We start from the raw sequence: 27,596 nt of genomic DNA on the forward strand, positions 1-27,596 counted from the left end.
CAGTGGCAGAGAGGCACTTGGAAACAACAGCTCCTGAAACAGGACCTGCCTGCACCAGGCACTTCTCCCCACTATCCCAAAGACATGGCAGAGGTCATGCTTTTGGAGTGCACTGTTCCTGCTTGGTTGCTGCAGTGCCATGGCACATTCTCAGATACTCTGCAGAGTTGTCAGCTGCAGTGAATGTGTACCAAATCATCTGATGTACTGACATGGTCTGGAAAATTAAGGCAAAGATTGCCTTCTTCTTTGTACTTGGCTTTCCTTATCCATGGGAGTGCTTATTTGTGCCAGAGAGAAACAAATAAATAAGCACAGGAGGAGGGGAAAAATAAATAGGGAAGTCCAAACCAGGCAATTAACCTCTGAAATACCAGTTTTGCTGCTGCTAACTAAAAGCATCATGTAAACTCCTAATCACCAGCCATGTCCAGCTTGGCAGTTGGAGCCAGAGCTGGTGTTAACCCCATGGATGTGCTCTGCGGGATTGCTGCTAGTGACTAAAGTCCCAAAGAAACTTGCTTCCCATCATCAGCTGCCTCCTGCTACCTGGATCTCCTGCCACAACTCAGCTGTGCTGCCATGAAATCCTCAATCTGCCTTTGAGAGCAGGACTGCTAAAGGACAGCCCTGTACAAAGCAGTTCTAGCATCAACTCATCTTTCCAAGGAGTCTACGAGCTGCTACAGCGGTCATAACCTTAGCCATAGGACAGGACCCAGCCTAAATGGGCACAGATTAAATTAAGTGCATTCAATTATTCTTAATAATAAATTCAGAAATCATTAATTTAATAAATTATTATTATCAAATTAAATAAAGTACATTAAATGGGGTGGTGCCAGCAATGTTAGCCAAGAGCACGCAGAGTAACCATGTGAGCAGACTGCTGCAAGCTTCAAATTCCCATAAAAACACATATTGAAGCCTTGAGGGGATTTGGACATAGGCAGATCTCTCTCATTCATCAACGTAACATCCAGGACTGCAGCAGTGCAGACACAGATCACCTTCCTGTCTTGTCAGCCAAGTTCTGCTACTACACAACATACCCCCTTGCCCTGTGGCTACAAGCAGTAAAGCCCACTGAGTTTTGCCTCCAGCCTGGCACTTGGCAACCTCGATTTCCTCATGCGGAAGATACAGACAATAATGCTTGATTGCCTCAAGAGGGCTCTGTGAGACTTCTCTGCAGAGCGATGCTATGCCCCGGGATGAAAGGCAAGATAACACAGCAAGGACTAGCACTGCTCTATCTTCCACACCGTATGTTGCTCAGCACCCTCCAACCCCTCCCACACACGCAGAGGACTGATGCCTTGGCTTTGAATAGCACTTGGGGAATAGCCTTCAGGTTTGCCCTTAGGAGGTGGACGAGACTATGATAACATCCACGTCTGGTGGAAAGGCTCACACTTTGTATCTCTGAGCAGAGATACGGAGTGACTGGGCAGCATCCATCATGCAGTAACCTGAAAGCTGTGATTAAACTGTTTTTTCCTGGCAAGGATCATGACATACCCAAAACCAGCCATTCTCACCTCCCCTCTGACCCCACTGTGGGTTTGTGACAGCTTCACTCCGCTGTCTCTTACTCATCTCCACACAAAGCCAGCCCCTTGCTCTAAGTCTTGCAGTCAGTTCTCACATGAGGAAGGCTGCAGGGTCTGAAATCAGCCGGGTTTGCTCACAGAAGGCCCAGACTTTCATGCCACACAGTCTGGGACCCCAGAGCCATTTTCTATCGCATTCAGATAGTGCCCCAGCCTCTGGCAATGCCAGAGCTCACTCTGCTGACAAGACTGGGCTTGGGGGAGGTGTTTCAAAGCTGGGCTTTGACAGCTCCATGCTTGTTACCCCACTGCGACCAGAGGCACTTTGGAGCCAGGCACGTGGAGGAACTTTAACAGGTTTCACTTCAAAATTCCTCCCTTTTTATTGGGCCCACGCTGGGCAGTGCCTGTGAACAAACCTGGCGGGAGGCTGATGCGCCGTAGCCAAAAGCTTTAGAATCTTTATTGCCATTGGCTTTGAGATGGTTTAAAGCAATCTTTTACAAGGTAAAATCCAACATAAACCTGCTGGCTACAGTTTTCCTTTGTTAGCAGCAAGGATGTAATTGCCACAATTTACCTTTATATGAATGATTGTGGACAGACTCCATGTGATCCCCGGGCTTTCTTACTGCAGCCTGCCTAAGGTCTTCCCCTAGCACCCGTCATGGCAATATCCAAGGACTGACAAAGCTGTATCCGCCTGACAAAAGGGCATCCATGCAGAAATGGAGCTGCCTCGAGATATGAATGGTCTATTCAAAGGCTACTGACAAGGTATATTCCCTAGTTTTAAAACTTGTGGAGTAACTAACCAGGCAGAAAGGTGACGGTGACAGCTATTTCTTTGTTGGGTTTGGACTCTCTCTGCTGTAAGCGTGAACTGATTTATTGTTGCCCAGCTAAGGTTCATGTGTTTTAACGGAGTACTTGCTTTTCTGAAAGAAACCATCTCAGATAGCACAGAATATGGGGGTTTAAAGTACACAAGTGGAGAGAAAATATAGTAGCAGCACTCTGGATGGAGGATTGTTTGCCATGGTTCCAAGCAGGACTTAAAGCTGGCAAATGAGGAAGACAATGAGAGCCTCTTTGTCCTTCACCTTTGGTACTGTGGTACAGAGCACTTTGGTACTCTCTCTGCCATTCCTCCTCACTCCTGAGCAGACAGAGCAAGGCAAAGAGGAGGAATAGCTTTATAAATAACCTTGACCTGGTCCTGATCCTGCAATGGAGATTTTGGGGGAGCAGTGGATGAACCTTTGACTACCCTTCTCACAGAAGAGCAGGATGAGGACCTCCTCGCCTCACTGGGATGCATTTCCTGCACCAGAGGTGGCATGAGAAATCCCAGAGCATATCCTGAGAAAACAGTTGAAAATAACCAGTTTGGCCAAGAAAGAAAAGCCCAGGAAAGCATCTCTTACCCCAGAGTGACCAACTGGAGATACTCAGATGACTCACATCCCTCTCCCATTGCACAGCCCGTCAAGCTCTCATCAGCTGGCAGCAAGGATAACCTGTCTTCAGCTATCAGCACTGCTTTCTGCCATCATGATGTTCAGACTAATACTGGGAATAGCATGCTTTCTCTTTCCTCCCTCTAAACGCTTAAAAAAGAGACCTACCTGCACACTACATGATCAAATCACAAGTTTTGAAGCCTTCAGGGAGAAACTTCCTTTCTCCTTTGTTGCTTCCAGCATTGCCTGACAGTTTAAGTCTTTATCTAAAGGTCCAGGATCAAAGAAGGAACTTCTGCATGGGTTATGAGCACTACGAGGTCCACTGTGCACCACTACCAGTCCGAAGGGGTATTTCCACCAGAACAACTCACACTTATATGAGTAATACACAGCAGACAGCTTAATCAATCAGGCTTTGAGCCGTGTCCTAACACACACATGGAAACCTTCCACACCTCAGCAGCGCTGCCAGCCACCTTTCCGCACACAGAAGGATGCTCCTGCTCATCACAGCCCTACAACATCAAGCCCTCAGCCCCATTTAGCGTTCCCATATTGCATGCGAAGCGCTTGCTGCTCCTCTGGCATGGCTTTGACAGAGTCACCCCAAAACATCGCACCATCACTGAACCCTTAAGGCTCTTCAGGCCAGTCACTCACCTGCTCGTGGTACTCAATGCCCATGCTCAGCGTGTTGATGAGAATGGCGATCATTATCCCCCGGTTGAAGTACTTGCTCTCCACGATCCTCTTCAGCTTGCTGCCGAAAGCCTTCCACAGGCGCGTGACCTTGTTCCTCTCCTTGGGCTTCTTCTTCTTCCTCCTCCTCCTGCCCCGCTGCTGCTGGAGCTGGTCCCTGTGGTCGCCGTGCCGCAGGTCCTGCGTGAACTCGTAGACGCCATTGCTGTCGGAGTCGCAGGAGTCGGACTCACTGAAGGCAAACTCGGGGTCCTCCAGGAGGCTGGCGCAGAAGGGGCAGTCCTGCAGCTCGCACGTCAGGCTGCCGCCCGGCGGGCTGGGCAGCGGGCAGGCTGCGCTCAGCCCCGACAGCCGGCTGGGCGTCCGCCGCAGGCCTGCAAGGGGAGACGGGCACCGTGAGCCACCTCACGCCTCAACATGGCGGACAGCCCCGTTTCCCACCTCAACATGGCGGACAGCCCCGTTTCCCGCCTCAACATGGCGGACAGCCATGGCTTGTCCAGAGCAGCTTCTGCCGCGTCCTCAAATAAGCCTTTGGTACACCCTTTAACCATCCACCTTACCAAGAAGTTCTTGCTTTACAGCATTTTTCCCTCTCGCCAAGCCTTAACATTCGCCCCATCCGTGGACGTGGTGCTCCTACCCCTCTGCTCTGCTCCTGTGAGACCTCACCTGGAGCATTGTGTGCAGTTCTGGTGTCCTCAACATAAAAAGGACATGGAACTGTTGGAACAAGTCCAGAGGAGGCCACGAGGATGATCAGGGGCTGGAGCACCTCCCGTATGAAGACAGGCTGAGGAAGTTGGGGCTGTTCAGCCTGGAGAAGAGAAGGCTGCGTGGGGACCTCATAGCAGCCTTCCAGTACCTGAAGGGGGCCTATAGGGATGCTGGGGAGGGACTCTTCGTCAGGGACTGTAGTGACAGGACAAGGGGTAACGGGTTCAAACTGAAACAGGGGAAGTTTAGATTGGATCTAAGGAGGAAATTCTTTCCTGTTAGGGTGGTGAGGCACTGGAATGGGTTGCCCAGGGAGGTTGTGAGTGCTCCATCCCTGGCAGTGTTCAAGGCCAGGCTGGACAGAGCCTTGGGTGCCATGGTTTAGTGTGAGGTGTCCCTGCCCATGGCAGGGGGTTGGAACAAGGTGATCTTGAGGTCCTTTCCAACCCAAACCATTCTACGATTCTATGACATGGCGCTGAGGGGCTGCTCTCCACAGCGCTCAGCAGCCATTTTGTGCTCTGCTGCTGAGGGAGGACAGAGCGGCACACCTCTCGCTTCCAATTAGCTCTGATTATCTGTGACCAGGCTAACATCGTTAGTGGTGATCTGAGCGCTATCAAGCTCTTACACCCAATTTAGCTAGCACTTCCATTTAGCTAATAATGAGGAGGGAGAAATGGACCAAAAGTGGCTACAGACCGCGGGTCACAGCTTGGGAGAGTCACGTAGTCCCTTCAGTCTCCTTCGTCCCTCCTTCAGCCTTTAATAAAGCTCAGGTGGATTCTTTGCTGGAGGCAAAGTGAGCGTTCAGGGTGTTTTAAAAGCAAACGCGTTGCCACATGTTCTGCGGTGTGAGGAGAAAGGCGGACTGCCCTCCTGGAACATGGTACGGGGATGGTGAGGACAAGTGTGCTGAGGATGGTTTGGGTGGAACGGGAGCTGGGTTTGATTTCTTCGTAGTTAGGACCTAAATTCTTAGTTTCCTCCTATTTAGGAAGCAGATATTAATGACAGAAAAACCACAACAGGAATGCAATACTGTGAGAATGGGATCCTTCCTATAAAATGCCATTCAGGCATCAGTGAAAGCTTTCCTTGAGATGCAAGGAAATAGGGTAAGGAGACAGTTTTCCTCTCTAACATGCCCCTGTCTGAAGGTTGGATGGGGACACTTGGATCAGTTTTGGGGAGACCAAGCAAAAGGCAATGGATGCTCCTGGCTCTGGGCCCAGGAGCTTGGAGCAATCCCAGCAGTAACGCTGCTGATTTCAGCCACTCCTGCCTGAGTACATCCTTCGAGAGAAAGCAGCAAACAAAAGCACCCCGTTAGCTTGAAAACGGGGTTGTGACAAGAGGCAAAATGCCTTTTCCTTGCCTGAATGGCACTCGGGTTATCACTGGCCTTCAAAGCAGCCTTACAGGAGAGGACCATCCTCCTCCTGGTCATTACACCCAGGGCACCAGGAGGATCAGAAGCAGTTGCCCCCTTACCCGAGCTTCAAGCAGCACCACACATTAACACGGCATTTCTAATGAGGACTTGTCTGACAAGGGAATGCCGCAGCCCAGCCATTGCAGTGTAGACAGCAGAGGTAGTGGGCTTTGCCAGACGCCTTTTAATGCTATCAAAGTGTTAAAAATCATCTGAAAAACACTGGCGCCGCAGATGTCTTCAAAATACCAGAGTCTCCTTGGCTGCCTGCTAAAATAACCTCGCAGCATTGCAGGGCACGAGAACAGGGAGGAACAGGCTGTACTTTAGGCTGTTCAATTCCACAACAAAAGAAGGGGAGAGAATACTCTCTCCCACAATTGCATCTTTCCCAGCGGACACCAACCTTGCTTCCAGCTGGGGCTGAGAGTACCCTGGCTGCTAATGCCTCCTTAATGCTCTCAGTTATCACTTGTGTGCTCTCCTTGCACAAGTCTTGCAGTGAACAGACCCTACTTGTTGATTTGTAAGAATAGAGAGAGGATTAAGTGAAATAGCTCTTTTTTTTTGCCCAAAGAAGCTGAGTCCAGGAGGGCTGGGTGAGCTTGTGAGCATACCTCACCTTCCCCACTGAGCACAGGACAGGGTGTTAACATGGCTCCAAGGCTGGGATGGAGAAACATGAACCGGGAGCTGTGCCTGGCAGAGCTACACGCTCAGGAGCTCGCTTATTTGGCACTTAAGATCTTCCTGAAGCCTGGAAGACACATCCATCATCCCTGCAATACAAAGGTGGTTGTGACGCAGAAGTGAATCCTGTTGGTGTGGCGGAGGGGGAAGAAGGGCCTGGAAAAAGCCATGAAGGTGAAGAGCTGGGCACGGACACACTGTGTGACAGGGTCTGCAGATGGACCCGGCTGACCTGCTTCTCTTCTCAGCCCCTGTGTTCCTCAGGGTGCCAGATAAGCTGCTGCTCCCCAGCCAAGAGCTGCGGCATGCACCCTTTCCCCTAGATCTGAGCACACTTCTGAGAGAGACAAAACAATTTCAGGAGATTTGTTTAAAGCATTTTGGCATCCTTTGGGCTGAAATACCTCTGTAAAAAGAGGATACCATACATTATTAATAGCAGCACCATCTAACCGTCGGCTTTTAAAGAAACACCATGGGCTATGTGAGAATCTCCTGAGTTAGTGAAGTGGCCCTGAAGTTGGGGCTGAGATCTGGGGCTTTCTTCTCCTAAAGAGGACCTCAGCAGCAGATCCCCTTGGAAGCATGAAGAACCAAACCTCCAACTTGAGCAGCTCTTTTGCTCATCCTTGCTTTCCCAGATACCTGCAGAGCCTGGGCTTTTAGCTCAAGGTACATACACATCCTCCTAACAACCACCATTAACACAGTGAAAGATGAACCGGTGATTCATATAAAGCCTTTGCTTAACAACAGAAGAGCGCTGCAAACTAACCTCGCCCCCTCCTGCCCTCCTGCTAAGCTCCCAAGCCTAGAGAAATGTTGGCTGAAGGCAGTTTTTATAAACAAACCACTTCACCCTTTTGTCTGGTTACTTAAAAAGTAACATAATAAGAAAAGGAACAAAGACGAGCCAACCAACCTCTCTGGCAAAGCAACCTTTACTGTGACCCCCCCCCAAGCTAGGCTTGGTATTTTTTCAGCACATACATCACTAGGAGAAAAATTTGTGTCCATGCACACACAGATAAACAGTTTTGGAAAACATTGAAAAAAACAGATGATGGCTTTGCCTTAGAGAGATTAGAAAAATAGAAGCGAGATTTTTTTGGACTTTTTACTGTTTGAGGGCTTCAGACTCTTATTTTTCATCCTTCAGCTCCAGCCAGGAGAACTGGAAACATTTCGCAAAACAAAAACCTAAGCGTTGCTTACAATCACAAGTCCAGCAGTAGGTGAATTATACGTGAAGGGAGAGAAAACTACACTAACAGTGCTGCTGTCTGTACACACAGGGGTGGGACAGAGGTACAAAAGAATCACCAAGATCATCCTCATTCATTCCAATGGAACGGAGCTGCAAATCTGCAGTAGCAGTCAGTCTTACACTTCTACTTGTAGTGAAAGATGGGAAGGAAAGCTTGAGACCTGTAGCTCTGCTACACTCCTGCCCTCACGTGCATCCTCTGAGGACTAGCACAGAGCAAGACCCCGCAGTGACCGTGGGTCTGCCTCCAAACCTTCTCCTTGCCAAGGAGAAACTCAGAGGCGCAGAGTCCCATCAGAGCAGAACAAGGGTTTCTAGAAATGTCTGAGTTCTTCCAGTGCCTCCCTATTTCAGACTTCTTATATTTCCCATACCTTACGCTTCTCCACTAGCTTCCACCTGCTCTTCCCTTTCAAGGCACCATTTCCCAGCAGCTAGGGCTGCTCTGCTGCAGGGCTGCAGCCAGCAAGTCCTTCATCTACCACAGATGTAATTCCAGGGGCTGCATAGATCAGTTCTTGGGTGGGAACACAGGGAGAACCTCCAGAATATCACTAAGCACACACCAGAGGAGCTCAAAAACACATGCTTTGTAACCATAGGAAAGAGGCCTCCAGCAAAGGCCTCTTAACACCATAACTCTTGAGTAATTTGCCCATTCCCCAGTTTTCCTAAGCAATAAACATCAGTTTGTTTGCCCTTACCATGCTCTCCTACCAGTTGCTGTAGCTTCCCATAAGAATCCGTGCCCAAATTTACAGGGCTATTAACCACAGCCACAGGTGAATTGCCATTCTTCTTTCCCTTGGGAACTGGAACAGAACTGGCTTTGCTAGTTGGAGAAGGCAGGATAGTAGGATAGTTCATGTTGCCATGGTTGGAGAGTCCAGCAGTCAGTTTAGTGCTTGCAGGGACATTGGAAGACTTACAGTTCACTTGTGGTCCTTCAACATGACAGTCTGCATGGTAAATGCTGTGCACAGACTCTGAATCTGGAGGAGGAGCAGGGCTCTGCAAGTTGGGTGATGGAGGAGGAAGCATCAGTTGGCCTCCAGGTTTCATGACCTTGAGCTCCAAGTCGCAGATCTCAGGGTTGGAGCGTGGCCCCCGAGGGCTGCCATTGCTGATGTGGTAGTGATGGTGGTGGTGGTGATGGTGATGGTGGATGAGGTGGTGGATGGAGGTGATGCGCTTTTTGCCTCGGTGGCTTTGCCCATTCGTGGTGCTGTTTGGGTTCACTTTTTTCCGGCGCTTACTCTGCCAGTTATTGTAGAGACGTATCGTCCGTCGCTTCACCTTCCTGAAGATGTGGCAGATATACTTGAGCAGCTCCTCATAGCAGCTACCTGGCTCTGAGAAGCTGGCAATTGTGCTGTCGTTGGAGAGATACCGGGCCCGCTGCTCCTGCATCAGCTGGTTCTCCCGCTGCTTTGTTTCAGAAAACTGGGTTGCTATCACAACCAGGCACAAGTTAATCATAAAGAAGGAACCAACCTGGAGAAAACACACGGAAACGAATTAGCAGGGTATTTACAAAGCACGACATGTTCTTCACCACCGTATGCTGTCTGGACTTGAAGTGTGGTTCTTAGAAATCTTGAGATTTCCAAACATGCCAAATCTCAGGGTCTGCTCACCAAATGTTTTGTCAACATGTGCCTGAGCTGCTAAATTTGCTCCTAAGCCATGTTAAGTTATTTTGGCAATGGCAAAGAAAGATGTTAACAATAGCCTTCACCACTTTTCCCCCCTCAACAGTGATGACATTTGCTACTAGTGCAGGGTGTACAAAACACAACACAAACAGATTTTCTAGGGAAAACCCAGCCAACCTGCAAGGAAAGATGATCTGAAGTCCAATTTGTGCTGTACCGAAACTGCCTCTTCTCTTCCTCTATCACTTCACACCCTGGTATAGCATGCCATCATTTTGAGGAGCACAGGCAGGGCCCATGCATCTGCGACTTTGTACTCTTGCATCTCTTTGACACAGAGAAATGCATCTCCGGGATGCTCCTTGAGAGGTCTAATTTATTGTCTGGTTGAGTGGATGTGTTTTCGGGTGATACCAGGTTTTCAAAATGAAGTCCTAAGGACAAGAATGTGAAGTGGCCTAAGGCTACATCTTTCCCTCAGCTGTTGAGCCCACAAACTGGTTCTTCCACACTTGGGTTCAAGAATCAGCCAGAGGAAAATGTCAAATATTCCCATCAGAGAATCGGTGTCCTTAGGCGTGAAAGGGTCTGACGTCAAGAAAGTGCCACTGTCTACATGGCCAAACCTCTCTGCTCTGCTCAGTAGGAAACACATGGATTTAATCGGGACCATTGTCTGGTGAACCCTCACGGGAAGCCACAGGGAGATGGTTTGCAGTGCTGTTCTCCAGTTTGTAGTATCAGCCTGGATACTGTTTGAGAAGCAGCAAGGGTGCCATTCCCAGCTCCAAGTGACTTGGAGGTTAGTCACCTTCTGGCTTTTCTGCAAGGATCCATATGTAGAGAAGGGCTCAAAAGAGTGGAGCATAAATCTCTACTGTGCATGGCCCATTGCTAAAGGCTCAAAAATCACTGGCTTTAGAATGCTGTTCATTACTGGGAAACTCACCCTGCTCTGATCCATGCCTTTCCCACTGGTGGTAGGAGCTGTGGTGGTTTGACTTCCCAAGGCCTTCAAAACCGCACTGACGAGGATAGGGTTATGTATAAAGAACATCCAGCCACAAAAGCACTTCGAAGTGCCTCTATCCCATATCCTGCCTGACATCCGCATGACGCTTTTTCCTCTGCTCTCCTCTTAACTTAAATCCTTAACTTTTCCACAGATGTGGACCCCTGGAGAAGGCTGTGCCCATTGTGAAAGAAAGAACCTTGCTAACACGGAATGGTAGCTTCTGAAGACAACCTCCAGCACCTCCAGTGAGTAATACTTTTCACCATAAGACCTCGGCAAGGTGCACTGCTACTAGCACTTATTTAAAGGGCTCAGCTGAAGTTCAACAGTTTGAAGGCCCTTCACTGAAATAAGGTGTCCTCTGGGCCACTGAGGGAACTAAAGGAAGAAAAGCTACAGCCTCTCTGCTTTTTGTTCTGTTAGCAGTTGCTTGGCCAAGGCACAAGAGTTATGACGCATCAAGGTAACCAGACGAAGACTGGGGACAATAAGAGGGACCATACGGCTTGACAAGCCGTGGCTATGCATCACATGTGACACTAAAAAGGGCTGTTGTAGCCAATATTTTGTCCCTGCAGTACTAATCACAACCTGTGTGATTATGCTTTATGGCAGGAGGAAGGTGTCCCACTCTGAATCCTGGCTGGCACTCCTCTGTGAAAAGCCCAGGGAACAGCTTTACCCCACAAGGACAAGGAACAGGAGCAACTCACAGTTCATACTTACTATTATAAGCAATATAAAATATATAAAATTGTAAAAAGAATGTGCATCCATCACATAATACATGATGTCAACCCATCCTTCCAGGGTTATAACCTATGGGAAGACAGAGAAAGAAAGTGTAAGAACAAGTCATCCAAAAAGCCAGTAAACATCAATCTTCTGACACTGCCTGGTACTCATCACTTCACAGCATCTCTCAGGATCCATCCAGAGCTGCTGCACTTCTCACAGTCGGCTTAAGACAGCAGCGATGTGTGACCAAAGGACTGGCCTGAGATTTCTACAGGAACTGGTATGATTAAAATAATAAAGCATTACAATAAAACACCTGAACCACTGGTTCTGAGCCAATGCAGAGAAATTCCGAGGAGGGATTATAAACAAAAAGAGCCTCTCTGTGCAGAGATCTGGGCTTTTACCTCAGCTCCTGGTTTTGTAACCCATAAAATTCCCATAAAGTTTTTAAGTCAATTTTGTTCCTGTAAAACCAATTTCTTTGTGATTCCTACTGGCTCACCGTTACAACTGCATCACCAATATCATAGTGGGAAAGCATGTGAATGGAAGAGAGTTGCTTTAATTAAACGTAGAATTGATTTCATACTCGTTTTCGCAGTCTTCCTTCCACTAGAAAAGAAGCTGAGGATTTAATTAACACCACACAGGCTGTGTGCAGAGCAAAGCAAATTCTGCCATGTAATTTACACTTTTTATTTAGCTGAAACGTACCAAACCTCTAGTGCTAGCCTGCTACTAGTCCTAGAGCTGAAATTCCAGCACAATTCCCATCAAAATCAAAGCTCCTGTCTGAATTTGCTTACACTGATGTACCCTATTTGTTATACCTACTGTGAGCCTTGGCAGTCCCAGCATAAACCTGTAACTGCCACCTGCCTTCAATTTCAGTGGCATCAATCCTGGTTTAGACCCTGTTTGAGTGGAGGAACTGTGAATTAGCTTGCTGTGCACAAGACAAGGATCAAGAATCATCAGCGTAGAAGACTTTCTGTGTGGTGTGTACAGAAAAGCAGATCCATAAAGCGCTTGATGTTGAAGCACTGAATAAAACAATGTTCTTGTCACACCTGGAGCATCAGGGCAAAACACTTGCAAGAAAGTCAGACATGAATTCTTGCCGCTTTTCTCCTGGTTTTTTTTACCTAAGGAGCTGGAAGAAGCTTCTAGATATGGATCTTTGATATATGATCACATCTGCAAAGGGGGAGAGCATTCCTGTACACACACCATCAGCACTCACAGGTTTCCTGTGAGCACCTTGCATCAGCTCATGGGTGCTGGAAGAAAAGCACGACCTAGTCTTCAGCATCATAGAATCATAGTCTCGATTCCTCTCATGCTGAAGTTAAACATGGTGATGTTTCATCAAGTTTCCAAGCCTACTTCCCACGTTGAAGCACACACAACTTGGCACCCACCATGCACCTGAGTGAGAAGCTGCCAGCGAATGCAGCTAAAACCAATAAACACGATCTGCCAAGCAGTAGGTAAAAATTGTCTCTGCAGCTGTTTGGTTGTCACCATTGCCAATGACTTTGAGCAGTCAGGTTTGATGACATGCTGGCTGCATTTACACAAACTACACCTACCTCTCCTGCTCCTCATCACACGCATTCCTATCACATCCTTTCTGCTGGTTAGCGATACACAGGTATCAGACAGGAATGCTACACTTCCAGTGGTGTGGGTTTAACAAAACCAATGCTTTTGGCCAACGTGAGCGCCAGAGAATAATCTGTGGTAGAATGTTTTCAGCAATAGACACATTCTTTTTTGTCTGGAGGCAAGTGCTGTTATTCACCCTGGAGTCTGAGAAGGGGTTAAGCTGCCTGGGCAGACACAGGCAGTAATCAGTCTGTTCAGTGGTGTGAAACCAACAAGCAATCAAACTGGAACTGCCCTTTTCTGCCTTTCCTTTAACATGGCTGAAACATTCATAGAGAGCAAAGTTCTTTTCGGCTGCATCCCTTGCCTGTGTGGGCTGTGCACAGCAATCGATCGTCTCCTGCACACAGTGCCTGTTTAGGTTCATGGAGCAACTGGAGGGATCAGCTGGGAGGTGAGACAAGGCTGAACCAAATCACTGCCAACTACCTATGAAACAGCCTCCTCTGTGCTGTTCAGAGTTCCTTCTCTTCCTTCCTTCCTCTCTATTTGGATGGGCATTTCAGAGCCAGGCTGCCACAGCAGATGCTCCATCCATTTACACTTGGGGACGAAAAATCAGCCCAGGGACTCCAAACATATTTGCTACCCCTCTTCACCCAGTTTCCATTGGGTAGAACTGAGGCAATCTTCAAATCAAGTGTATCAAAAAGGATTAAACAAAGAACCCTCTTTACAAAAGCAGTTACCTGAGGGCTGCTGTTGGGCTTCTGCAGGCTCTGCCAGCTCCCTACCTGGGAAGCAGCTGCCGAGACAAGAGCTAGGGCCAACCAACGTTTATAGAGGTATTTTTCTTACATGCTAGACAGCATTTTCAGCAAGAATCAATCAACACACCACATTTCTCCTCTGGAGAGCTGAAAATGCTCATCCAGCTCTCAGAATATTTAAGGTGTAATTAGAATTTGCATTATTTACTGCTCACTTGTAAACTAAAGGGATAAACAAAACCACTGGGCTTTTGTTCTCCTGTTCGACATCTTTGTGGATTCCTTCTTGGACACATCGGCCAGCACAAATGCAGCAGTACCTAGGGGAAGGATTCCTGAGCTGATGAGGATTAGACTTCTAGCAATCCTGTAAGACAGCATGCTTACAGACATCTGCCTTCTTTTTCTTTAATCAAATAGCTCTGGAGAAATGCAGGATAACACACATGTGTAGCCACCTGTCTGGTCTGAAACACGGTCTGTGATTTTTACAGCCTGATTCTCGCCATGCTGTGGACTTCTTTCCTGCTGGTCTGTACACCACTCTTCAACTATTTTTGGAACCAAGTCACAGGCATCTGTACCAGTGTAAAGTTCACTGCTGCAATGCTCACTTTGATCCTACACACCTCTCAGGCCAGCTGAACTCGGAGGGAAAGCCAGCAACTCTCAGTCTGCTCCCATGAGCACAGATATATTTTCCAGCATTGCTTTGCCTACCGTTCCTCCCTTGGGGCACCCTGACTGCAATATCACCTACTGCGCTAAGCAGAAATGACTTCCTCCTCTCTTCACTTTCCAATCTGATTAATCCAGCTGACTGCAGCTCCAGCATTTGGCCCTCCAAGGCCTTTATAGATGTCTTCCAAGGACCTGGAGCACCTTTCTTGTGCTTTCCAATCTCAGCAATCCCTTCTCAGTAATTAAAATCTGTTCAAGCCATGGTTGTTCACAGCCAGACATATTAAACAGTGTCTCCAAATGTACCAGTTCAAAGCTTCCAATAAACGCAACATACAATTATTTATCAACAGCGATAAGACGGCAAGAAACATGTTTCCTAATTCTGCTCTGATGAAAAAGATGTGCAAGATCTAAAACTGGCAGCTTCAGGGAAACAGCTGAAAGATTCAATTAAGATGATTGGCAAGGTTGTCCTACAAAGTGCTGCCGACTGGAATCACGCGCTGCAGACCCAGTAGGAAAGGAAGATGCTGCCTCCCTAGCATAGGGAATGATTTTTGCCTTTGAAGGACTCTGGGCAGGGAACAGAGTTGCCTTCTACCAGAGATCAGGCTGATCTCTCCTTGCCTGCTCATGCAGTTCTTTACCTCTTACACTGCATGGACAGAGGTGGGATAAATAATTTGTCTCCCGTCAATGGCTATGACACTGAGCGCTAAAGCCCGAAGCGTTGTGCCGGATCCTCTCTTCCATCACTGCAAGCATGTAACAGAAAGCTCACTCAGGTGAAGTTAAAGAGAGACTTCACCGATCTTTGGCTTTGTTACCACCCATGCAGTCTCTAGTCAGGCCCTCCCTTATCACCGTCATACTAATACCAGCAAGATGAGGATGGACAATCAGATATTTGGGTGTTTTTTTGGTCTTCCGTTCTGTGATTTTGATCCTCCTGGTTTGCTCAGGCTACAATAATTTAACCAGTTGTAACTATGCTTGGCTGATTTATAGGAGCATAACTGGGGACAGAATCAGGTCTTCTGGTGAAGCTGATCAGAATCAGTCTAAAACTCCAGAGAGAAGATCACAAGGGAGATGCAGATTAAAGACACTGGCAATTAACTCAGAGCTCCTCACTGTTCCCTGAGAGACAGGAGGTTTATATTGTTTTTTTCTGGGGTCACTTCAGAGGTCTCTGCAGAACAATTTCTTTTATTATGTCAAGAAGTTTTAATCATAAAAATCCTTGTCTTTGAGCTCTGCCAACATTTTTGCAAGTTCTTGGCTAACATCCATTCAAAAGCAGGGTGGTTTTCTTTTGCTTAAGTGTCAGTTAAGAAAAAAGAATCATCCAGGGGAAAAAACCCGACACCCAAACTCCGACCCAAGCTACTTTACTAATTAAAGTCACACACTAAATTACTTTCTGTGTGTTAGAAAGCACTAATGGCTAGTGCCAGATGGACTGAGGCAGGGAGAAACCAACCTTGAGGTGCCACTAATCCATCGAGGAAAGTTTGGAAAATTACTGTGTGAAGTGAGGCTGAAAAGATTGTAAGAACAGAATGAACAGCATACAGAACTCCAGCCTAGCCCTGAGGCCTGATCCTTCTCACAAGGATGCTGGGGAGGGACTCTTCTTCAGGGACTGTAGCAATAGGATAAGAGGTGATGGGCTCAAACTAAAACAGGGGAAGTTCAGGTTGGAGATAAGGAAGAAGTTCTTTACTGTAAGGGTGTTGAGGCACTGGAATGGGTTGCCCAGGGAGGTTGTGAGTGCTCCATCCCTGGTGGTGTTCAAGGCCAGGCTGGGCAGAGCCTTGGGTGCCATGGCTTAGTGTGAGGTGTCCCTGCCCATGGCAGGGGGGTTGGAACAAGATGATCTTAAGGTCCTTCCCAACTCAAACCATTCTATGATTCCAACAGTAAGATTTCACTTCTATGATCACTTGGACAAACTTCTGTTGTAGAGACAGCCTCCCTAAGCATGGGAACCAAAATCAGCATCTAACACTTTGATCAAAACCCCTATAGGGCATAACTCTGGCAAACAGCAATTCCCTTGGTGGTTGATTGCAGAACTGCAGGTGCTTTTTCAACTCAGTGCCTGGCCAAAGCAGATGATACAGAGATACAGAGAAACCCAAATGTTTCCAAACCATTCCAAGTTTTCATCTTAATTGACATCTATAATTTGCACTCAGCCTCTTTAGCTTTGGCCTAAACTGGGTCCTCTGGGGGACAAGATGGGCATTATCTGCATCAAGATCAATTATGTTGAACTGAACAGCAACTCTAAGGACCACCATGATTATTTAGTTCTATTTACTTTTTATCTCATCATTTCCCTGGCCCTGAGGTTTGTTTTTATAAACCTCATCAAGCCAAGATCCAAGAATTGTGAGAGCTATTAATTACTATGATGGTCTCAAGTAAGTTTTATTAGACCTTCAGCATTCATTTCTGAAAGCCTCTTATCTAGGTATTCTGTCCTCTTGGGCATATTGATTTGGCTGGTAAGCACTGACCAGCAAATAATGGAGTATTCTTTTTCCCTATGTAGAGTGCTTGGCAGCTAATCACATCACTACTTTTGAAGGCGACTTCACCATTTTAATTATTTCCTCATGGCACATGGTGTTAAGTAACCTCTGTGGTCAGAAAAACAGGTTTTATCAGATTGACTAATGTCCTCTGAACAGATGCTTTTCCTTTCACTTCGAGGGCCTGCTTGCTTTCCAAATGACTTTAAGCCATTTCGTTATAAATGGAGAGTCTTGCAAAGCCCGTATCTGCTCTGAAAAGTGGCCCTGCAACACATAAGGAAGGAAACTGTGCCACTTTGAATGTCTTGGATTGGTGGCCTCTCAAATTTGTTCCACGTAAATGCAATCTCCGGTCAGCATTGCCACTTCACAGAGGATCTTGAGAGGCAGAGGGCAGCCAGTGTGCAAGAAAGCTGGACATGTCCCCAGTACTGTTGCTGGTGGCCCCAAACCTCATGAAAGTGAATCTACTAGCTTAAAAATGCCACAAAACTCAACAACTTTTGCTACGAAAAGAAGGTTAGTTGCTACCTCTCAGTTTCACACTAAATAATGCAAGATCCTCATCCAACAGCAAAAACACCACTGATTTCAGATGACTGCTGCTTATAACAAATCACATCTCAGTCCATATTCATGAGGTTTGATTTACTGGGATAATTATCCTCCATCTTCATTGTTTGTGTAAAGTATCTTATGCACAGGGACTGTATTTAACTGTTTAGCTTCAGCAATAATGAGTCCATTATCATAGAGAGCACCATAAATCAGAGCTTTATAGCAGAGCAAAGCTGAAAGACGAAGAGTCTGCAACGAGGAGAATGGAACCAAAGCCAGACTGAGCTCCTTGCTTACAGATGAGTGTACCATATAGCAATGATATGAATGACAGTGGTTCTCCAGACACCACTGTCTGGAACACAGCAGTTGGGTACTATCCCAAATGCAAAAAAGCAAGGATTTTTGGTATTCATATTGTTACACCTTGTTTCAAATTATGTTAGGGACAAAGGGCGCACAGCTTCAAGCACAACTACCCTCTGTGCAGGACTATGGCATAAAACACACTTCAGGTGTTCAAGTGTCTAAGCTATACCCATTCACACTGTGGATGAATCTGCCAACTCAAGGCAGTCTGGGGACATTTGGGTGGGAACAATAGGGCAAAGGAGCTGAACCTTTGGCTTTCTGTACAAGTCTCCACTACGTACAACTCATGGGGCAAGGTGCAATAGCAGCACCTGATCATGGAGCAGGTTTCGGGTGTTCAAACCAAGATTTCCCTGTAAGAATTGTTGATGTGCCTCAAGACCAGCAGCTTTTTCATCACGCAACTGGACTCCAGGTTAGCCCATGGCTTTCTGCAGGCACCTCTCTTTCTACTCTCCGTATAAGAGCTTATGATCGAAATAGGATGAAACCCTTCCAAAGCTACAGAGGATGCAATAGGTTTCTGTGCCATGCTCAGTACCGCCCATCGGTTACGGGGTGCAGATCTGGAATCAGGATGGTCTCCCTAACTTGTGCTATATGGAACAAGTCCTTCTAACCTTCAAAATGAAGGAGACTTTTCAAAAGCAACTAATCCTCTTGGAAGCACAGTCTGAGATGCTTTAAAGAGGCTGGATATTTTTAGATTGGGTATTCAGCAGGAAAGCTCTTCAAAGACAGAAAATGATGTTTATGTAGCTGACCAAATCAAAAAAAGCAACACCAACAAAACTGAAACCCCATCATTTAGAACGAAATATTTTTGGTGATCCAAACCAGATTCAAGTCTAGTGACAAAGCACGATCTTGAAGCAGTGGAAATTAGAAGCTCCGAACTCTTTCCTTGCCAAACTCAGCACAGACAAGCACTGTTGACACATCTCTCCAGTTTAAAGAATGAGCCATTTGACACACAAAAAAAGTCCTTTTGGCCAAAAAATTATCGACTCAATGAACTCTGAAAACACGGGCACCCCCATGTGACAGCTGCTTCTGGCTCTCTGAACCACACTGCACACATAAATACAACTGCAAGTTGGAAGCCCCAGGCTCTTTCACTTGCCCCTGCTTCAGCATGCCTTTTGGCTTTCCTACTTCCATTTAAGACTAGTGGAAGAGTAGAGGTTGCAGCAGACAGGCAACCTCTATTGCTGCTAATACAGGCAAGTGTATTAGTAACATCTTGGGTTCAACATGCTTGGGGTAATCATTCCTGAGCTGTCATTTTGTAAAGAACTTGGCTGAGGTACCCTGAGGTCCCAGCAACAAAGGAAGAACAACAGAGCTCCCAAAAGGCCCACATTAATATCTGAGTGACAGCCCAGCTAAGAGGAAGATGCGCAAGCAGGAACTAAGAGCAATGACTCTGTCAGTAGGTTCCAGAGAAGAGGTTTGTGCTTACTCTAAGGGAAAGCAATGTTAGAGCTTCAGGTCTTGTCTCCTCAAACAAGACCTTTTCCTGACCGAGTGACAGTATAGACAAGGAGGGACTCCAAACTTACTCCTGAATTTGGCCATAGCAGAAGTGCATTGAAATGTGTATAATTTTTCCTTTAATTCAAATGAAGATACGGTTCCTATCACAGATTTAGCTGAAAGATTTCCAGGCAAAGGAGAAAATCTCAGGGAAGGCTTTCAATATGATGAGCAGAGGCTGAAACAATGTGGGCAACAGCTGTGAAGCAGATCAGGGCACCAAAGAACAGTGAAATGAGACAAAGGAACCTTCCTCTCTCCAAGCCTGAAGTCTCCCCCCCTGAGCCTGGTGCCTTCTCAGCTGGCCCATCTACAGGCACAGATTCCGGCAGAAGCAGTGTCAACAACACAGACATAAACCAAGCTCCTCTTCAGCACGCAGCACAAGGTCAAGATGGATAAATCCTTGATTGCATTGAGATAGCTTCCACAAGCTCCCAGGGGCTTTTCTGACAAGCTAGAGCAAGGAAGAGGTACCTTCACATGTAAATGAAAGGGGTATTTCGGCAGGCGGCCGGCAGCATGCGGCTGTCACTGCCAACTGTCACACCTGCTCCGGCAGCCTGCCATCCGCAGAAGGACAAATGAAGGATGAAGAGGGTGGCATCAATTCCCCTGCTTACCCACCTCACCTTGTTTTCTCTCCTGAGCTGCTCACCCCCACCTCCATGGCTATAGCATACTCCTTGGTGAGACCAGGAGCAAGCAGGAGCTATCCACATAAGCATGCTATCAAGATAATGCCTTGAACTCTTGCTGCTGCTAAGAGTTCCTTTAATGCTGCTCTACTTCCAGACATCTTCCTTCATAAAGCGATTCAGCTTTTCTGTTCTTGGGCATTCTTATCATGACATGTGCCTGCTGGGCTGTCTTCAGTCCTCATGAACACAACCTGTTTTGTTTTTTCATTCCTGACAGCAGCAAGGGGGCTGCTGAATGCAAAAGTCTCCTCTGAGGATTCCCTTGCCAGAGCCTTCTCACGATAGGCCAGAGATGTATTACTTGTATGCCTTGATTAACTTGTTAACTGAGATGTCTTCTTAAGCAAAGCCTCGGAGAAGCAACATGAACTCAGAACAACATACAACAGAAACAGCATCATGAATTGAGAGCTGCGTCCAAGGACTAACTTCAAGAGGGTCTTTCATTAAGGAACCGCTTTCAAAATACAACCAGTTCTGAAATACATGTGAAGGAAAGGCCAGAGGAAAGGTAACTCAGCCAGCACCAGCAAGACTTCTCTTTTGTATTGAATGGACTTGTTGTTCCCCTGTACATCTGCTCTCAAAGTTCAGTCCTTCCAACTATATCCTGGAAGGAGACACAGAGGACAACTCGTTCCCTTGTTCTCCTCTTGCTTCTGCCTCTGTTAATGCTCCTTAGAAGTTGGCTCACAAGTTTTGCCAAAAGCATTGCCTCCTCAGAAAAACTGCTAGCATAAACCTTGCTTTTCTGCAAGCCAGACTTGAAATCATCCCAGCAAGGGTTCCGTGGGTTGCAAAGTTGCCTAAATAATCTCATCCTCCCAAACTGTGTATCTCACCACCCATCCAACCCCTTCTGTTTTAACCAGGTTTCTGCATTCAGGCCTGGCCACACAACGCTGACAGTGAAGAAGGTGGCAATGTTTTGGTTGCTCCACTGAGCCTGTCAGTAATCCAAATTAAATTGGACTTTGGTTAGGTGGGTAATTCATCATTTGCAGTGTGACAACAATACCTGTAATTACTGCTCTTATTGTTGTGGCTGAAATTCATGTGCAATAAAGGGAACTTAATATCATGCCAAACCTCACAGTTAATTTAGGTTCCATCTCCTTTCATTTATCCTGTAATAAACTAATTAGTTCACATAATTTGCCATTGAACGTGCCTTTGTAACAAATATATACATGAATTAGCCTATTACACAACAAATGAGGGGAATCAAAACATGAATCATTCGCAGGATTACATAAGGAATGATTATCCTTTCAAACACCCATAGATGCAGCATCATCTTTATTACTTTAAGGTTTTTTAGTTGCACTTGGTTGGTTCTCCTGTCTGATGCCTCTGACATTCACTTCTACTTGGAAGGTCAACAGTGCATTTCTCTGCTTGGTACACCCTCTTGCCACGTGCCAGGTTACTTGCAAGTTCAAGATCACTACCACGAAGTTAAATGTCTTCCAGCTTGACGGCTGCTTAAACCCAAACTCTGGCAGCTGAAAAAGCTTGGCCATACTGTGCTTTAGTACACCTTTCATAAGGATGTTTTAGAGATCTTCAGATTTCCCTGTCAAAGCCTGCTTTTGGTTTTGCTTGTTCGCAGTCTGCACAGTATCACACTGTGCCCTTGGAAACCCTTGGGCACAACCTGCACTCACTGCACTTGGAAACTTCTTTCCAAATCTCCCCTGTGGGGCTCATTTCACCAACCTCGCTCCTGACAGCTCTTAAACCATGCTACATTTCCAACTCATTGGGGATAAATCATGAGGGATGCTTGATCCAGCTGAGTCCTAAGATTACCATTATGCAAACTGGAGGCTTGCCAGCCCTTGAGGTTCAGTCCACCACCGTAACTCTTACAAAGTACCACGGATTCATTATTCCCCAGAAAAGATCAGGACGGTTGGACCCATCTCATCCAGAACAAAGCAGAGTGCTTTCTGCCCAGTAATTCAATACCAATTCACTAGGAAGCTCCTGAGGTACTAAACCCATCAGTTCTACTTTCTGCACTACTTGCTTTGAGGCCACATCTGACTGCTGACCCGGTGCTACCCAGCTTCAACTATTAAATTTAATGAGAGCACGACTCAAAAGCTGTATTTGTTAAATGTTCTCTGCTTATAGCAATTGTTTTGATTTAGCATCCCACCTATTACTGTAATGGTTCGCTCTTTCCATATCAAAGTCAAGCAAGCACTTTCCTACCAACAGCTGCTTCTTTATCTGGAGTTATAATGTTTTCAGCTTCTGAGTCCTTATTTCTAAAAGGAGTAAAGATGTAAGAAGAGTCTTTGGTTGGAAATACCCTTTAGCATTTGGATGGCCTAAGCAGCACTAAACCCAATCATGAACCTCCTAGCAGCCGCCAAAATGATCTATGGATACAATATCCAACTTTGCCAGACACTCCGCTCTGCCCAAATGAATCAGTTGAAGTCTCTGTGGTTGCTGGTGTGCTCTTCCTGGGCTAAAGCTGCACATTTTCAGGCTGAGAAAATGAAATACCAACAAGAAATAAAAACTTGCAGCCTGCAGAAAGGCTCTGGAAGTACAAAGGAAGCAGGACCCTTCGAGAGGCACCTGCTCATTTTCAATGCACTAACACAGGCACTCTGCAAAGCGTTACCCTCTGCCCTTTCTCTGGCAAGAACACTGCTGCCCCGTGGTGGGAGCCAGAAGGGACCTCCTGGGCACATTCGTCAAGCTCCATCAAAGAACTATGCAAGAGCAAAAAAAGGAGAATGCAAATGCAGCCAGAGACCTATCCACCATTCTCACTTTGATCTCCCCTTTTCCTTTGTGCAACACTCACTACCAGTCAGGAATATTCACAATTACTATGGCAGCTCCTCTCTTGCCATACTAACTCCAGCAAAGAACCAAAGCATTTTAAGAAACATACCCTTGTAGAGACTTGGGATCTGCCTGAACCCTTCTGGATTTGGTTTTAAGCCTCTGACACCAGCACCAGTGTGATTCAAGGTGAGCTACTGTGACAGCAAAGCAGACAGGATGCTAAGAGCCAGCAATCACCCCTTTACAACTCCCAGATGAAAATGGAGGTTAAGTTTGTATTTTAATACGAAGTAAGAAGGAAATTCATGGATGAAATGTAGAGCTCTGAATGAGTAATTATTCATCATTAAGAACAGACCTCAGAGCAGCCTTCCAGTATCTGCAGGGGGCCTACAAGGATGCTGGGGAGGGACTCTTCATTAGGGACTGTAGTGATAGGACAAGGGGTAACGGGTTCGAACTGAAACAGGGGAAGTTTAGATTGGATAAAAGGAAGAAGTTCTTTACTGTGAGGGTGGTGAGGCACTGGAATGGGTTGCCCAGGGAGGTTGTGAATGCTCCATCCCTGGCAGTGTTCAAGGCCAGGCTGGACAGAGCCTTGGGTGCCATGGTTTAATGTGAGGTGTCCCTGCCCATGGCAGGGGGTTGGAACTGGATGATCTTAAGGTCCTTTCCAACTCAAACCATTCTATGATTCTATGATCATTAACAGAACTAAAGGAGATTTTTTTTTCTCTTTTAGGTTTAGATGTCACCTACAGTTCAGAAAGACTAAACAGAACAGGGCATCTAGCCAAAAGCGTGAAGAAATATGTATTGAAACCAGACAGTGCAATTTAAGTTTCAATTTTAAAATGGAAAACAGTCCATTGATCACCTTAAAGCAGGTCAGCCCAAAGAGACCAGAGCCTCTGGACTGTGTAGATGAGCTACCCAGTTCCAGAGCTTTGAAAATGCTTTAGTTGCTGGTGTAAAGGCTCCCCCAGCCTGTGCTAAGAGCACTTTGGTCTCTAGTGAAGAGCTGTGTAGGTGTGCATTAAGAGACCCAAATTCCATGAGTAGTATCTCTCCACAGATATTCTAGGCAGAACAGATTTCTTCCTCCCTCCAGCATACCATGCTAACAAGTATAACCCTGTCATTCCAGAATCAAGCTCAAACCATGCTATCAAACTTTAGAATGAAGTTAAGTCTTGCTTAAGGACTTTAACACCACTCTCCATTTCCTGATACTACAGCAATAAAGACCCTAACTCTCCAAAATCCCTGGGATTTATTTCGATCTCATTTGCAGTGCTAGAACTTGCCATACTTTTGTCTGCCTCATGAAGTATTTTCCTCCTCTTTTAAGATGCACTGGAAAAATGTCTATTCCCTCCAAATGCTCTCTTGCAACATTTGTGCGGGTTACTGTCTGATTCATTTACTTGATGTACCTTTATCTGCAGTTTCATGCAGGTGCAAGTAAATTCCTTCCTCCTCTGACGCATCTATCAGAACCTTTCCGAGCAAAAGATAAAAGAAACAGAAAAATCTTTAGGAGAATCCTACCTGAAAAATAGCTATCCAAGCATATCCAATGTTATCAAAATTGATAGCTCCATTGTGTGGGTTTACATCCCCTGCCATGCATACATTGTAATACTGGTTCCAGTTTATGCAGGCATTCCTGCTGCTGAAGTCAGGGTTGTATAAACTTGGGGTGTAGGAGTCCATGCTCAAGGTGCACTCCACCTTGTACTCCTTCCTGGTTGGGATGTTGGAGCATTTCTGCATGCCGTTTTCACGATGCGATGAGCAGATGAATGGGTTCTCCTCCGCTTCGTCGGTCCGGTAGTACGGATGCAGGAAGGTAAGGTTGTACGTCCTAGAAGGGGAAGAAAGAGGATAAGAACAAATAATGCATCCCTTGTTTCAGCAACAGCACCCTTCGTTTCTGTCCCTGTTTTGGGTATGTTATTTCCCCTTTGCCCTTCAGCGCCATCAGGCTGGGGATGGCAAGCCACAGTTGAGACATCAGCCCTACAAAGCTTTTTGCATCCTGTGAGGCACCAGGTTGCTCTTTCAATTAAAGATCAACCTGGGTTTCCCCAAGTGAATTGGGTAGTTGAAACGCGAGGGTATAGAGAGAAAAATCCCAGCAGGCCAGGTGCTTCCAAGAAACAGAAAGTTCCCTATATTTCTATCTAAGGATTTTCAACAGCTCTTTTGATCTCAGAACGTGCTTCCGAAAGGCCGAGGGCAAAGCAGCTTTCCAATAAATTTGCCTCTCGGCACATCTCTGTGGTGCGTGAGCAAACTAACTAAAAGAGACCCAGCCACAGGCCACCTCAAATTCCTTCTGTACTTACATAAGGAAAGAAAGAGCCCGCATTAATGCAAACTGTATGCTTATTGCATATCTGATTTAATTGGCCTGGATAAAGTTTATGGCTCTGTTACAGCTACGATAAGCAAACGCTCTAATTGCAGCGTGGCAGGGATGTGCCTTTTCCCCAGCCGTGCTCTGGGGCAAAGCAGTGAGCAAGAAGAGCCCAGGACTTTTCCTGCTGTTTGATGAGCATTAGCGAAACCCAGCAGCACTCACACTGCTCAAAAGGAGAAGGTGCCAATTCCTACAGCTGGCTTTATCTGATGTGTTCAGAGCTGCAGGGATCTGAGATTCTATATAATCAGTTAGGAGATAAGGGAAAAAGCAACACACAAATGATACAGCCAAGCGAGATGTGGGTAGAAGATAAACGGGTAATTCTTCAATTTTCTATTCCTATCTGTTTCTGAATGTACCTAACTACTGAATAAATTTGGCTCTAGTGAGTGCCAAACTAGTGTTACTCCATACAATTGCTTGAAATTGGTCCCCTAAACCCCTGAGTCAAGCAGGAGTCATTTGGCAACTGCACTTTAAGGAGAGAGCAATTGCTGCAAGGCTGAGCTGAGGGGAAATAAACCCCAAGCAATGTTCCTGGGGAATTTGGTTCTCCTCCTTGAATTAATTACTTGAGATGGGCATTGAGGGTTCATCCAGCTTCAGGAATAGGCAAGAGTAACACAGAGGAACCTGGCATTGCTCACTTGTAATTAAAGTTACTCCCCCTCCCATTGCAGAGTGTTTCGACACCTCTAGACAGAACTGTAATATCTTCTTCCCAGTTTCTATGCTTTAGGTTCAAGAGACAAAAACCCCTTGAAAACTGTTTTTCCCCTAAAAGCCTTCTCTTTCCCCTCCCACAAATCGGTTTCGCTTGGAGGAAATCTCCATATAAAACAGGCTGAAGAAAAGGCCGAGTGCTAGGCTAGCACAGCGTTTGTTAGTAGACCAGATACTACAACCAGAAGAGTTTGTCACGCAGAGTTGGGGATTGTGGGACCTTGCAAAGGATTAAACCACACCGAGGCACAGGGATGTGCAAAGACAGCCGGGGAACTTGAGAGAAGAAACAAGCAGGAGGAGAGATGCCTGAGAAGTAACTTTCAACTCACAAGCAGCTGGCAGAACCCCATCAGCTCTGTTTTGACCAGGGTGGGTACACTGAGAGGGGCTCGGTTCAAATGCAAAGAGCTCCTTCACCTTCAAATGTGGCGAGAACTGAGATAGCTCTGCTTAAAGCCAAAGAGCCTGCTCACCCAGGGAGGTCCTTGGTGGGCTCTGCACCTCTATAACACATGGTGCAGCCCAGGGCAGAGCAATCACAGCCTCAAGACGGACACTTGCCTCTAAAACCTCCAGGTTTGAGAGGCCACCGGTATATATCCCATCAACCTTCCAAGAAACTCATTCGCTCCGAAATCTGTCAAATCAGACACCAGGATCACGGCTTTCTGCACCCTGTGGTGGTGGAGAAAGGGATCTAACACCCCCAGAGCCCAGATGAAGCCTGGGTATGCTGTGCACTGCCTGATACAGCAAACTAGCACAGCCACAGTGCTCGGGGGTGCAACCAGCTTCCCCAGGGCTGACTTCACCACTCTCGAAACCAGCACTTTGTGGGTTACAAAGAGCTGCTCTATGAGTCCCTAAGGTGACAGCAGGAGAGGTCTCATTTGGTACCTTCTCATGACAGCACATGGAGCTCCAGCTCAGGCTTTACAGATCTCTGCAGTTCTCAAATCCCCAACGTGACAAATCAGGCAAACTCAAAACTTCAGGCAACTCAGCACCCCAACCTGGTGCTTGCAGCAGAGACAGCCACAGAAGTGAGTCTCAGACAGTAACCTGCAACCCTGAAACTACACATTGAACACCGAGCCCTGCAACAACCCTGTGTGATCTTGGGAACATCCCTTGTGTTCTCATTTCCCTTAAAGCAATGCACACCAAGGCTCTTTGACCTGCATGTGGCTCTCCACCGTCTTCCAAACTACAACTGATCTTCCAGGAAAACCTGCTCCAGAACCAGATGGAGCTGTGAAACTCAGCACAAACTCACTTCTTCCACCACCCTGGAAGCAACACCCCACCAGCAGCAGGAGTTTCCTGATCACAGGCACTTTTTGGCAGTGATCAGGACAGGAAGCCTCAGCACATCACAGCTTGCGGGCCACTGTAATTAGGATTCTACCCAGAGCAAAACTGGACTTGCAGAGGGAGATGGACCATCTGGAGGGATGATGGTGTAATTAGCATCTATGGCTGCACAAGCTCCTTTCCTGGGAGCAGTTTTGTGTTCCGATGCAGACACACACATGCCCATGCCAAAAACACTGACCATAGAAGTGCTCAGACCGAACGCCTGATGCATCAGCACGATGCTCCATCCCAACCTCCCACCCGA

At 46.6% G+C, this 27,596-nt stretch overlaps 1 protein-coding gene across 2 annotated transcripts in view; it reads right to left on the reverse strand.

Annotated features, from left to right (window-relative positions):
- The window catches only part of CACNA1H (calcium voltage-gated channel subunit alpha1 H), a 235,124-nt gene that overhangs the window by 71,393 nt on the left and 136,135 nt on the right, over positions 1–27,596 (reverse strand). For both annotated transcript variants that reach the window (XM_065684766.1, XM_065684767.1), the window contains exons 7-10: positions 24,373–24,688; positions 11,224–11,316; positions 8,532–9,321; positions 3,680–4,092 (exon numbers count right to left, since the gene is read on the reverse strand). In XM_065684766.1, the coding sequence (XP_065540838.1) occupies positions 3,680–4,092; positions 8,532–9,321; positions 11,224–11,316; positions 24,373–24,688 (1,612 nt within the window). The remainder of the gene's footprint in view (positions 1–3,679; positions 4,093–8,531; positions 9,322–11,223; positions 11,317–24,372; positions 24,689–27,596) is intronic.

This window comes from Lathamus discolor, chromosome 6, assembly GCF_037157495.1.
Source record: "Lathamus discolor isolate bLatDis1 chromosome 6, bLatDis1.hap1, whole genome shotgun sequence".
Taxonomy (NCBI): domain Eukaryota; kingdom Metazoa; phylum Chordata; class Aves; order Psittaciformes; family Psittacidae; genus Lathamus; species Lathamus discolor.